The sequence below is a fragment of the Gracilinanus agilis genome, chromosome 5 (genome assembly GCF_016433145.1).
Source record: "Gracilinanus agilis isolate LMUSP501 chromosome 5, AgileGrace, whole genome shotgun sequence".
Lineage (NCBI taxonomy): Eukaryota > Metazoa > Chordata > Mammalia > Didelphimorphia > Didelphidae > Gracilinanus > Gracilinanus agilis.
Window position 1 is genome coordinate 132,920,297 of NC_058134.1, and position 14,620 is coordinate 132,934,916.

At 35.2% G+C, this 14,620-nt stretch overlaps 1 protein-coding gene across 1 annotated transcript in view; it reads left to right on the plus strand.

The window, feature by feature from the left end:
• The first annotated feature begins 353 nt into the window (after positions 1-353).
• Positions 354-14,620, plus strand: part of TSPAN12 (tetraspanin 12) — a 119,361-nt gene continuing 105,094 nt past the window's right edge. The window contains exon 1 of the mRNA XM_044677599.1: positions 354-419. Coding sequence (XP_044533534.1) covers positions 354-419 — 66 coding nt within the window. The remainder of the gene's footprint in view (positions 420-14,620) is intronic.

Below are 14,620 nucleotides of genomic sequence, written 5' to 3' on the forward strand. Positions count from 1 at the left end.
GTCCAAGATAATAGTCTGCTCTGCACTCATTTGTTAACAAAGCAAATATTTTCCCTTTCCAGCAGGTGTAATCAAGGCCCAGTTTGGACTTTTATGTAGTTTAGGTTATACTTCAACTCCATATGCTTAGCAAATGCTTTTTGATCATGAGGGGAAGTGACTGTGTTCCATTGGTCAGACAAAGTCTACTCTGAAGCCAGTGAGAGGATGTCTGTGGGTGGAATTAAGAAAGGACAATGGTCTGATTCCTTTTTCCTGTTTTCCTGTCCTGTCCCCATTGCAGATTGCTGTTGCCTTGACTGGTGGCAGAGGATGTGGTAAGAGGATGGGGTTTCTCCAGTGGAGAGCTCACAATGGCCAGAGAAGATTCCGTCAAGTGCCTACGCTGCCTTCTCTATGCCCTTAATCTGCTCTTTTGGGTAAGTACTTCTTTAAAACAGGTGGCACTGTCTGGACTCAGATTACAACCAGTCACCAGATAATGCACTAAAGGGCACCGCTAGGCATTAATTAATTAGGTGGGATTATTCCCTCTATTTTCCAAACTTGTAAAGGTTGCCCTCCTTAGTAAATTTGAGCCACCAAACATTCCATTTACTAATTAAGACAAAATCACTATACACCCTTGCAGTAAAATTAGGTTTGAAGTTAATCTAGGGTTATAAATAAATACATGTGTCTGTAGCTACAGATAAGAAAATTGTGACACACTGCTGAGGGAACTATTTGTTTTTGTGAGTAATAGATAACTGTGCACCCCAGAAATTGTTTTAGCCAATTTAAGCATGTAATTTTTGCCTGTAAAAAAAGTCTTACTGTTTATTGCAAATTCTTTCTACATACATACTTTCTACATAAAGCATCTTATTAAAAGTTTAGCTGGGTATGTTATTTAGAAAAACTTTTTGGGAGGTTTGGAATCAATGGAAAAATAGTTCTTTTGCAACAATTCCATGTTTGAGAAGATTCAAGGCATTTTCTGTGTTTTGTGTATAAAATGCCATATGCTGTTTAATGAAATAGACAATAGAAAATTTAATGAACTGAAGAAAATTTTAATTTCTTTTGACTTAGATTTTTCTAGGCTCTGCTCTGCCAATTTTTATAAAGTATATTTTGTCATCATAATGCCATTACTTAAAATCAATGATAAAACATAAAAACTATCAGTGAAACCTATAAAAGGAGAGACCAGTGGGCTCTCTACAGAAAAGTAGCCTTTGTTGGGTATCTTTTTATGAGCTTTCAAAATGATTTATGGTCTAAAATATTTTGTAAGAAAATTATTGTTGTTTAGTTGTGTCAGACTCTTTGTGACCCCATTTGAGGTTTTCCTTGCAAAGGTATGGGAATGATATGCCATTTCCTTCTCCAGCTCATTTTACAGAGGAAGAAACTGAGGCAAAAAGGTTAAGCCCAGTCTCACACAGCTAGTAAGTGTCTGAGGCCAGATTCAAAATCAAGAAGGTGAATCTTCCAGAATCCAAGCTTGGCCCTCTATCTATTTAGCCACCTAACTGACCCTCTAACAAAATAAAGCCTAGGAATAATTAATAGTAATAATATACCCTGCATTTCATAACACTTATTTTTTTTAGAGTGCTTTCTCACATTTTTTTCTCCTTTGAGTTATGCTGCTTTGCCTTCTCGTAGAGGGAAGTCTTTTAGATAAGTTTAGATAAGTTTGATAAGTCACCTAGATAAATCTAGGTTTGGCTAGAGAATGGAGTCTTCATGAAGGAACTAAGCTGAATATTCATCAAGAAAATCTTAGGAACTTTCTTTCACAAGAATTGAATAAGTGATAACATTTATTTGAAAATATATCCTAAAACCCTTCATTTAAAAAAAACTTATATTTCATACAAATTACCCAGCCCCCCCACACCCATTCTTTACTGCTCAGCTAATACATGAAGTCTTATCTTGGGCATATTATTTTAAAATTTTGTTATTGGCATTGACTATTGATTATGATTATTCACTATGAAAAGGAACATACATGGGTTTTTCCACAAAGGGGTGATAAGTATTTTATACCTTTTTTTTCAGATTCATAGCTGTCTTACACTATACTATAAAGGGGAATTCCAAAAACAGCATTTAACTAATTATTGTAAATGCTAAAGTTTGACAAACAGCATCCTAATTCATTTTTTAAAAAATCCCTCAACTTTGAAATTCCTTCATTTGTGATAATTCCTATCATCCACAAAAAGACTTTTTATTATATTTTATTTGTTCACTTCTAGTTTCTAAAAGTTATTAATTTTAAATAATTCATTTTAAAATACTATGGTCATAGAAATTTAGACATGGAAAATAGCTTAGATATCATTTAGTAAAATGGATATTAATTTCAAGGTTACAAGACTTAAAGAACCCAAGTATTGACCTGTGGGGAAGTGTTCTTTCAGTATAGTTTATTTGAATTTTGCAACTTGAAATTAATTGATAACATAAATTCTCCCATTCTAATCAAGAAAACTACTTCAAGCTGGTAAATAATAAAAATTGCGACAATGGACAAGTTGTTTAACTTTTCTGTGACTCAATTTTCTAAAAAGAGGTCAGACTTCAGTTTTTCACATGTAAAATGGGGATAATAATTGTACCTACTTGCCATGATTGTTGTGAAGATCAAATGAGATGATAATCACAAAGTGCTTAGCACTGCCTGGCACAAAGTAAGTTCTCTGTAAATATTAGTTATTGTTATCTTTTAGTGTTCATTGACTCTAATTGGGAAGAATGTGGTTACTATTCTGGTATACTTATTTCCACCTTACAGTGATTTTAATATATTAGATATGTGATTTTTCTCATTTATGCAACTGTATGATATTTATCCCAGTAGAGGGAAAACTGCACTTATACAAACTGCCTAAGAAGGGATGCCTCATGTAGGAGAATACCCCACATAGGATGTAGGAATGGGATAGTTTCTATGTGTATGTATGTATGTGTGTGTGTGTGTGTGTGTGTGTGTGTGTGTGTGTGTGTGTATGATCATTGCATATCAGCAGAATTATAAGGGCTTCTGGTAATTTTCTGGGGTTGGAGCCATGGCCTTGAATAACTGCTTCAACACTTTCTTTTATATCTCTTAGGCATGGGAAATGTCACAGCTAGCCAGTGTAGTAATTTGACAGCTACAGCTTAACTGATTTCTACTTGAACCAGACATCACATGCTGAGTGTGGGGCAGAGGAAGGAGGGCTTTCCTTTTTTTGGCTCTTGAGGGTGTATTCTCCAACTAGGGAATCTGGCCTTATGGTTCATAGTTGGAGGCACACCCCTTCCTCTTGGCTCAAGCACCTTTACAGTAGCCCCACCCCTATGCCATCAGTGACTATGCTATCAGCCATTTCACCCCCTCCCCAAGAATTAGAAGTAGTGAAAAAAAGATCTCCCTCTGAAAAATGTATTGTTTTATCTTTACGGATATGTAGAATTTAGCCTATTGAGTTCATTGAATGGGGGAAGGAGGAAAAGCAGTGGAAACACCTTTACATTGAAAGAGCAAACCTGATTTCCTGATGCTTCCATGCTATTTTTTGTATGATATAGGCTCCAGGAAAATAATCTGTAACATTCAGTTACAAAATATATATATTCTCTTTCTTTTTTGAGTTAATTACCTTGCTACTTGATTTTTCATGTGTTCAGTGTGCTTTCCCAAGGCATGGGGAAACATGAGCTCAGGGCTGCTGACGTGGGATTGGCAAAGGGTGTAAGTGGTGGGGGTGGAGGGGCCAGTAATTGGCCAAAGTCCTGAACCGTGTCTGGGTCTGTGATTAGCACTATGTGGCTTTTCTGAGAGGTGTACAGAGAATCTAGTGGAAGGAAGTAAAGTTCTGCCGTAGATATCTCTTAGTGTTCCTTTTTTCAGTTTGCTCACAATAGGGAGTAAAAGCCAGTGCATAAAAGCAGGGAAACCAAGACCTTAGAGGCACCTTCACTCTGATCAAAAGATGATGGGCAGAGTTAATGGGTATGTGAAAATCCTTCCTATTACTGCCATTATCAGTTACCATTTATGGAACACTTCCAGTGGAGGTGGTAGTATTCTTTGAATTTCTTAACTATTTTGCAATTTTAGGGCTAAAACTGGTGGCTTTGTGATGTGAGTAGTTATCTGCTCAATAGTCCTAAAATTATCTACTCATTTTACAGATTATCAAATAGCTTTCAGATGGTAATTTTCTGCTACTACCAATATGGGCAGAATTAGAAGCAGAGTTCTCCTTTTACTTTCCCTTTGGAAATGCCTGAAAATTGATAGCACTTAACATTTCTGGTGTAATTGTTTCTGTTAAAAAAAAAGTATAATAGTTTCTTTGCTGTTTTGTCAAAGCCTTCATTTCACACACAAGTTTGACTAGGACCATCATAGCATGTTTGTTGGAACATACAATAGCAAGATTGAGTTAAAGTCTGATTCACTACATAGCAAAATTAGGGAGGAAGTGTGGTACACAGTAAATCGAGCACACTTTTTCTTTCCCTATAGACTCTGTTTTCTATTACTATTCCATTAAGCCTATATTTAGTCCTCTACTAGTACAATGAAGAATTAGTAGCAATTATAAAAATTTTTTTAATGAAAAGAGGTCTATTTTCTCTTACCACCCTCCAATTAAAAAAAAAACAATTTTTGTAACATATTAATAGTCAAGCAAAACAAATTTCCTCATTGATTGTATGAAAAAGAGTTTCATCCTGAATCCTGTTTCCATCACCTCTTTGTCAGAATATGGAAATAGGCTTTATCCTTGGTTGTCTGCAATCATGGATGGTCATTGCATTTCTGGGAGTTCTTATAGTTTTCAAAGTTGTCCAACCAGTGTTGCTGCTATTGTATAAATTGTTCCAGTTTAAGCCTTCATTTTTTTTATAATGCTGATGGCATAGTATTAATTATTCTTTTTTCTATTCCTTTCACTTGCATCAGTTTATATGTATTTCTATGTCTCCTTGAAATAATCTATCTCCACATTTTGTATAGCATCATAGTATTTCATTATTTAACATACCTCAAGTTATTTAATTCTTACCTAGTTGATGAGCATCCCAAGTTTCCAGTTTCCAGTTTTATGCCACCACACAAAGAGACACTGTAAATATTTTTGTTTTTATAGGATCCTTTCCTCTTTCATGATCTCTGGAGTATAGGCCTCTAAATGGCATACCCAGGTAAAGCACTGTTCGGTAGCATTTTGTATATAATGACAAATTGCTTTCCAGAATGATTTTACCCATTCACAAGTCCATCAATAGTATATTAGTGTTCCTAGTTTCCTATTAGCCTTTCTAATATTTATTGTTATCTTTTTTTGTCGTCTTTACCAATCTCGTGGCTGTTAGGTAAAACCTCAGAATTTCTTTGATTTTAATGCCTATAATATTGACTTGGAGCACTGGAGATCTCAATAATTTTAGGTAAATCAGAATTCACATTCATATTTGATTCACACATTTGTGTAAAAATGCTTGATATTCTTCACCTTTTTAAATACAGATATTGTAAACACTTTTATTTGTATCTAAGGAATCAAAATGTAAGCTAATACAGAGTCCTGTAACTAATGTTACCATTACTACTAGTCCATTAAAATTCATTGCATATTCCCTAGAGTAATGATATCATTCAATTACTTTAAGTAATGTGTTATTCCTCAATTTTCCATGCCTAAGCTGGCTACTTCTTTAATAAAGTGTAGCATAGCTCACAATGGTGTTGCTTATGTGAACCATTGTCAGCTTCATAAGAATAGTTTTTGGAAGAGTAGCAGAATATTTAAATCTACTCTCTTGCTACTGAGGCTCTCTTGCCTATCCCCTCCCTTACCTGCTGATCTTTCTTCCTTACTCTGCAGGATAATTTGATATAATTGAAAGAGTTCTGAACTTGATGGGGGGGAGGGGGTAGATAACATGTATATTGGAATACCTGCTCTATCATTTACTTGACTTTGCAGCCTTGGGCAAGTCTTTTTAACTTCAATTTCCTCATTTGTAAAATGAGATTAACATATGTACTGTCTACCTAACACTTATTATAAGAGGGAAGTGAGATCTAAAAATCATGTGAAAGTATATTGTAGCTATAAAGTACTATTTATGTTTAAGCCAGCTCATAATTATCAGGCATATAATATGGCAAAAAGGACCCTGATTCTGGAGTTAGATCAATAGTTTAACATCCCTTCTTTGCCATATGCAAGATGTGTGATCTTGAAAAAGGCTTTAACTTTCTTGGACCTTGGTTTCCTCAGCTGTAAAATGAGTAGGTTGGATGACAGGGTCTCTGAGTTTCCTTTCAATCCTAAATCTGTAATCCCATTTGTATTGATGATTTAAAGAAAGCCACAAATAATTCTCAAATCTGATTTTGGCCAGCTTTCTAAAATTTTAAAATTTTGTGCATTTTTTATAGTTTACACAATTGATGGGTAAAGTGTTTATTAAGCATTTACTAATGTGCCAGAAACTATGCTAAGCAGTGAGGGTACACAGTACCTCAAATAAGACAGTGCCTACCCTGAAGGAACTTCCATTATAATAGAAGACAGTGTATAAAGAAGAATTCGAAAACAGGAGAAAAGAGAGAGAGAAGATACATGAGTGGATGACTATTAGAAGGTGAAGTACGAAGAGTGGGCGAAGCTAAGAGTGAAGAGAGCATGATTAGGGCTTCTCACGAAATGTTACTTTCTCACGACAGCCCTTTGTATTGTTAGTGCAAATAGTTTTATCCCCATTTTACAAATAGGGAAAATGAAGCTTAGAAAGAATGTCAAATCACCCAGTAATGGTGAGAGCCTAAAGATAAAGAACTTTTCTTATTCCAGCATCTCCATCAATCTTTTATAGACAAGTTAAGATTCTCATGTCCTCAGAAGGAATTTCAAAGAACATTTTGTCCAACTTATACCTGAAAAAAAATTCTCTATGTGTAAGACAAAAGATCATTCAACCTTTGAAGTTAAGGTGAATTCCTAACTTTACAAGGCAATGTATTCCTAAGATAACCTAAACCAGTGATGGGCAAACTTTTTAAAGAGGGGGCCAAAGGAAAGGAAATGCTCATCTGTCAATCTATTTCTAAGGCAACTCTTCTGAAGTTTCATTGTATTGTATCCTACTCATTGTATTCGTCAGTTTAAGAATAATGTTGCACTGCTGGATAGAACATTTCAGGGGGCTGCATCTGGCTGCGAGCTGTAGTTTGCCCATCACTGACCTAAACATTTAGAAAGTTTTCTCTTGGGTCAAGCCTAAATTAACCTATCTGCCACTTCTAGCTATTATTGCTGATTAGGCTGCATAGGTCCATGTCTAATTGCCTTTCTATATAACAGACTCAAATATTTGAAAGCAAGTATAATGTGTCTCCTAAATTCTAAATGTTAACAGCACATTGTTGTCTTACTGTGTATTCTCTTTACTGTGCACTCTTTATCACAAATACTTGAAAACTTTAAATGGCTTGGAAATTGACTATACTCTCTTCTTTAAATTCCAAGTATAAATGAATTGTACTAGCAAATTCGAGAAATATACATAAAAGTGTAACCCTGAATTAGTGAACACCTTAATTCAAAATTCTAATCAATTTCAAAATCAAATTCATCTAGAGAGTCTTGAATTAATTTACTCAACAAATGAATTTTTTTGTATTGTCTACAAAAAATGGAGTTCAACAGATTCTTTAGAGGAGGTCCTTTAAAAGTACTGCCAATATTTATTGCTTGCATTTTTCTAAATAATGTTCTGAGATGAGTGCAAAAATTTTATTTTGCAGTATTTGGAAAGCCTAAGAAGACATAATCTTAGGTAAATAGGATTGCTACAGTATTTTAGCAGTTCAGTAAACTCAGGTCATGGTTGAACAGTTATTTTCAACCACATAGTTGGAAGGCATACTAGAAATTGCTTTATTGTAAAGGGCTCAGAAATGACCACATAAGCTGGACTTCTGGATTTAATAATATCTGGTAATTCTCTTCATGGTTTGTTACTGAATTGGTATTTTCTCCTTTTTGTTGTCATCCTTTGTTTTAGACATGTATTATTATTATTATTATTATTATTATTATTATTATTATTATTATTCTAGATCAAGAAAATGTAATGGCAATTAAATGATTTTTTTCAGGGCATATAATTGACTTCATAGAAGAGATGGGTTTACTTTCTCTGAGAGCTTCTTATTTACTGTGGGGTTAAAATTGTTATTTACAATACTTATTTTAGTAGCATTGGCTGAGTAGCTGTTAAACTTCTATAGAGTTCCTGGGACCCTGTTAGAATAATAATTCACATTTATTTAGAACTTGATGGTTACAAAGTCCTTTGTGCATGTTTTTTCATTTGATCCTTACCATAGTTTTGTGAGGTAAGTCAGTCAGTCAGTAAGTATTTATTAAACACCTACTATACTACTATGTGTCAGATTCTCTGCTAATCCCTAGGAATACAAAGAGGAGCTCATGTTCTAATGGGAGATCACATGCAAACCACTATTTACGAATCAGTGACATATAGGATAAATTGGAAATATTAAATAGAAAGCAAGAGGCTTAAGAGAAATTGCAAAAGACTTCCTGTAGAAGGTAGATAAATGCAAATATAATTATTCCCATTTTGAAGATTAGGATGCTGAGGCTAGAAGAGGCTAAGAGACTGGCTCAGAGTCATATATCTTGTAAATGACAGAGTTGGGACTTAAACTCCAGTCTTATGACTCACTATTCAGTACTTATTCTTACTATGTGATACTGACTCTCAAAGATAAAACTGGAAGGAACCATATAACTCATCCACTCCAACCAGATACTCAATAAATTTACACATTTCCAACAGCTATCTACCCTCTGTTCACTACTTTTCCAGGAAGCATATTACAATTTTGGTTGGCTGTAATTATTAATAGCTTTGTCATTATGTTGAGATAAAACTTCTTTTCTGCAAATGTTGATTTAGTATAGATTTTTAAGTGCCTACTATGTGCAAAGAATTATACTTGATTCTGGGGATACAAAGAAAAAAATCTAATTCCTTGTTCTGTAGAAGCTTACAGTCTAAATTGGGGTTAAAGAGATGGGGAAGAGACACATACCAACTGATCTTTCCTCTGACCAACATACAATGACTCTAATCCTTCTTTCATTGGACAGCACATCACATATTGGAGAAAAGTCATATATTTGCCTGGGAAATCATTTCCAGGCCCATGTGTCCATATTTTAGAAGCTCCTCTATGCCTATAATTAGTAATAAAATGTTTTCTGTTTTTTCTTGACTCTTCCCTTCTCTCATTTATAGATCTGAATATATTCACAACAGTATAAAAATACTACATGGTCACTGTCAGAACTGTAAAACAAAGTGCGATGTTAGGTCCAAGGTCAACTGTGTGTGTGGACAAGTGGGGAGGGTATTATAGTAGTGTCTTTAAAGAATGCCTTTAAAGAATGAACAGGATTTTAGTAAGGGAAGAAAGAAAGGGAGGCCATTCAAAGGCTCAGATAAAACGAGTAGACCAGAGATATGGAACACACTTAAGGTCAGAGAACCTAGGTTTCAAATTAAGTAATTTGTAAGCAATTAATGGCAGAGTCGGTTTCTGCCATTAATTGTTTACAAATTACTTAATTTTTCTAGGTTTCAGTACATGCAAATCAAGGGAGCTGGGATCTCAGTTCCCTTCTGGCTTGAACTAGGGTTGGGGCTGTGTGAGAAGGAAAAAAGGAAGAAAAAAAGGAAAAAAAGGAAAAAAAGGAAGGATGGAAGATGTGTTTTGTGGAGATAAAATTGAATGATGGCACATTTGGAAGGGAGAAGGGATTTTGGGGCACAGTAATAAATTCTCTTTTGAAAATGTTGAATTTGAGGTGCCTACAGAACATTTGAGTATGAAAAGTTCAATTGATAATTTGGTGATGTAGGATATGTAGATCCTAGAGTAATCTGCCTAGAGAAGATAACTGAAAATTGTTCTTAGCTATATGACCCAACTACTTAGTGTCTCAATACCTCATTTCTCTAGTCTGTAAAATGGAGGAGTCGGTGAAGGACTCTCATGGTCTCTAGGGTCTCTTTCAGCTCTAAATATATGATCTTATGAGCTTGCAGAAGGTGATGAGGTCATTAAAAGACATTATATTATAACTTTTATAGTGTTATTGTAACCTTAAAGATGTAATTTTAAAAGTCTCTTGTGCCTGGAGAAAATTATATACTGCTATCATTCAATTCAACAAACATTTGTTCCATGTTTATTGTGCATAGACACATACTAGTTACTATAATACATGTACACAAGAGAAATCTATTAGGGAAAAAAATAGCATAAACTATTGTTTGAAGTCAAAGGGGGAGAGGTCATTAATGACCCACAGGATCAGGAAAGGCTTCCTGGAGGATTTGACCTTTTTAAAGGATTGATAGGAATTTAGCAGATGAAGAAAGAGAGAGAAGGTGTACCAAGTCTAGGGAATAGTATATAAACACATGGTATAGGGGCAGCGAGGTGGTGCAGTGGCTAGAGTACTGGCTTGAAGTCAGGAAGATTCAAACTTTCTGAATTCAAATCTGACCTTAGACATTAGCTCCGTGATCCTGGGCAAATCACTTAATCCTGTTTGTCTCAGTTTTCTTATCTATAAAATGAACTGGAGAAGGAGATGGCAAACTAGTGTCTTTGCCAAGAAAACTCCAAATGGGGTCACTAAGAGTCAGACATGGCTAAAATGTCTAAAGAACAACAAATGGAGAAAGTCGTAGAAAATTTGAACAAAAGAATCAATTTGAAATAAAATTTTCAGGATAGAAAGGTAATTAGCAATAGTATTAGAAAGTGCTACAAAATAAGTTTTAAGACAGAAATATTTAACTGGAAAGGAAAAAAGGCCTCAAAACTTCACATGCAATAATGACAGAACTGACAGTAGAAAGATGCTACTGCTATTGCTACTGCTACTATTGACACTGATTTCTACTTATAACAACAACAATGAAAAAAATGTAAACAAAGGCAGAGAGGTAGGAAGGCTCACTGAGTGTTTTCCAGGATAGAGAGCAGTCCAAGAGGCTAATAGGCAGAGTGTGCTGTGAAGTTATGATATAAATCTAGAAAGGAAGGATGATGCCAAACTGTGGAAGATCCTGTGAAGGAAGAATTTATAGGGTTGGAGTGTAATGCTTCTGCAAAAACCAACAGACCTAGCAAGCACATCTAACAGCATAACAGTGTATGTCTCATTCTGTACCTGTAGTGTTTAGTTTCTTTCCTAAGAAGAGGAAAAATGTTTTCATCATCTGTTTTCTTGAATCAAGTTAGGTCATTACCATTAATCAGATTCAGCTGGCTGTGCCATTTTCATTTACACTTTTATAGTCATTCTGTGTATTTTTCTTTTGGGTCTGCTTTCTTCATTCGGTATCATTTTATGCACAAGATAATGGCATCATAGATTTAGAACTGTAAAGAAACTTAGAGATTATGAATTCCAACCCCATCATGATATGGGAGAAAATTGAATCACAGAGGAGTTGAGTGACTTGCCCAGTCGCACAGTGTCTGAGGCAGGACTATAATTTTAGAGCAGAAACAGCCCTTCAGAATAAAATAAGATGTGCAGCCAGCATCATGATGTGATGGAGGGCACTTCAAGGATTCAAATCTTGCCTTCAACACATATTAGTTGTATAACTCTTTCAGCACTTGGATCAATTGCATTTGTTGTTCAATTGTTTCAGTAATGTCTGACTCTTCACAATCCCATTTGGGGTTTTCTTGACAAAGATACTGGAGTGGTTTGCTATTTCCTTCTCCAGATGAGGAAACTGAAGTAGACAGGGTTAAGTGACTTGCCCAGGGTCACACAGCTAGGAAGTGCCTGAAGCTGGATTTGAATTCAGAAAGATGAGTCTTCCTGACTCAATGACAGTGCTCAAGATTCTGCATAACCTAGCTGCCCTAGCAATTGTGACTTATTATCTTTTTCCATGTAATATCAGTTCTTAAAATAATGAGATATATTCCTCTTCCTCTTTCACTTCTAAAATAATAGTACAAGTTACAGAAAGGCTGAATATCAGGTTCTTGGTTCTGTTTCATCTGGGATACAGAAATCCTAGTGAGGCTTTTGAGTAGTGTTGACAGGCTCAAGAACACTGACTGCATGAGTGAAGGGCATGGTTTTCTAGAGGACAAGAACCATGCTTGGGGGAAGGGTAGTAGATCCTTTGATTCATCTGTTAATTTTTTCAGAAAACAAGCCATTTATGCCCTTCAGAAGGCCATGCAACTTCTCTTTCACTCCAACTTTATGAGTAGATACAAATTATCAAAAAGAAGGCTGAAATAACAATTATAGAAGCATATAACATGGATCCTATAACTTTAGAGCAGAAACAGCCCTTCAGAATAAGATAAGATGTGCAGCCAGCATCATGATGTGATAGAAGGCACTTCAGAGATTCAAATCTTGCCTTCAACACATATTAATTGTATAACTGGTAAAGTCATTTTACCTCGTTGAGCTGGAGTTTCCTAATCTTTAAAATGGATATACTCCTTTTGCTACATACCTCATAGTTTGTTGTTGGAGAAAGAACTTTAAACTATAAAGAACTTTAGAAATGTGAGTTATCTATCTATGCTAATTCCTTCAATTTAGGGCCTTTGCCTATTGCCATTCCTTTTATGAAAGCAATTTCTAGGACCACTGCTTGGATCAGTACTCCTATAGTATATATATAAGCCACACTGTATTCTCTTGCCACTGGATCTATTGGAATACATCAAATGAATTATCATTGTTGATACTTGAAATAATATGTGATTTGATCAATGTGAGTATTCCTACTGTCGCTTATGAAATCCCTTCATGCTTTTAGTAAATGGCTCATTGAGTTGATTTGACAAAAAAAAATGTCAGTGGCCAGAATGTTGATGATAAGCCTTTCTACACCTAGGGAAGACTGATCTCTGGGCAACAGATATGAAGTTTGTAACAAGATTAATGCCAAAACGTATACCATCTTGTTAGGACCTGCAACAGATTTATTTTCTCCTGCCATAGACATTTAAGTGCAAAGTGGCTAGAGAGCCATATATTCAGGAAAACGTGAACTTAAATCAAACCTCAGACATTAAGCTGTGTGACTTTGGGCAAGTCATTTAACCTCTTTCTGCCTCAATTTTTACAAATGTAAAATTGGGTTAATGATAGCACCTAATCCTAGGGTTGTTGGGATGATAAATTAGATAAATTTTGCAAAATGCTTAGCACAGTGCTCAGTACATTGTAGAACATAATAAATGTTTATTCCCTTTCCTCTCTCCTATCCCGTCCCTTGGATTTTCAGTTTCCAGGGTTATTAATTTTTTAATATTCTTTACATTTGAGAAATTAGAGAAATTTTAGAATGAATTTTGTAAATCACTTTAAAATATTGGCACACAAAGGACTTTAGTCTCTTCTAAAATCTTCTTTCAAACCAAAGTTTATTGTATTATATTTGGCTACAACCTATTAATATTGTCATTCATGCCAGAAGGATATAGTACTGATCATTAACAATGAATGTAATATTTTTAAATATGATTTCATTTTGTACAATAAACTTTTAAATATAATTGGAAAGTTAATAAAACTGTTTTGTGTTAAAATAATTATAATATTTGACTTGGAATCAATGAGGGAAGTGTAAACTTCAGAGGGTTGAAGTAGGATAAATGGATAAGTATTTCAGTGAAGCAGATTTATAAACTAATCAATAACCAAAGTATCTCTTTTTTTCCCAGGCACTATGCTAGGTACTAGGGATACCAAAAAAATTTTTTTCCTTCTCCTCATGGAGTTGGCAGTCTACTTTGGGAGACAACATGCAAATGGCTATATTCAAAGAAAGTTGTATTCAGGACCAATAGGAAATAAATAACTGGGGGAAGGCACTGGACTAAGAGGGAATGGAAAAGGTTTTCTGTAGAAGGTGGGATTTTGGTGCTACTTAAGGGAAATAAGGGAGCTCTGTAGTCGGAGTAGAGGAAGAAGAAATATTTCAAGTTTTGGAACAAGCCAGATAAAATGCCACAGCCTATAAGTGGAGTATAAGTCTTGTTCTGGAACATCCAGGAAGCTAGAACATCCAGTATTGAAGGAGACTAGAAAAGCAAGAGTGGGGCTAGGTTCTGAAGGACTTTGAATGCTAAATAGAACATTTTGCATTTGATCTTGGAAACAATCAGGAACCTTTGGAATTTTATTGAGTAAGGTAATGTATGGACATGCTCTCTAGTGGTTGAATGGAAGATGAATTGGAAAGGAGAGATAGACTTGAGACAGCAGACTCATCAGCAGGCTAATGCAATAAGTCAGGCATGAGGTAATGAAGGTCTGCACTAGAGTGGTGTCAGTATTAGAATAAGGGCTATATTTGAGAGATTTTTCAAAGGTGAAGTTGACAAGCTTTGGCAAAAGATTGGTTATGGTGAGGTAAGAGATAGTGAGGAGTTCAGAATGAGCCTAAAGGAGTAGGAAGATGCTGTTGGCCTTTACAGTAATACAGAAAGTAGAGAAGGGGCAGGTTTAGGGGGAAAGATAAT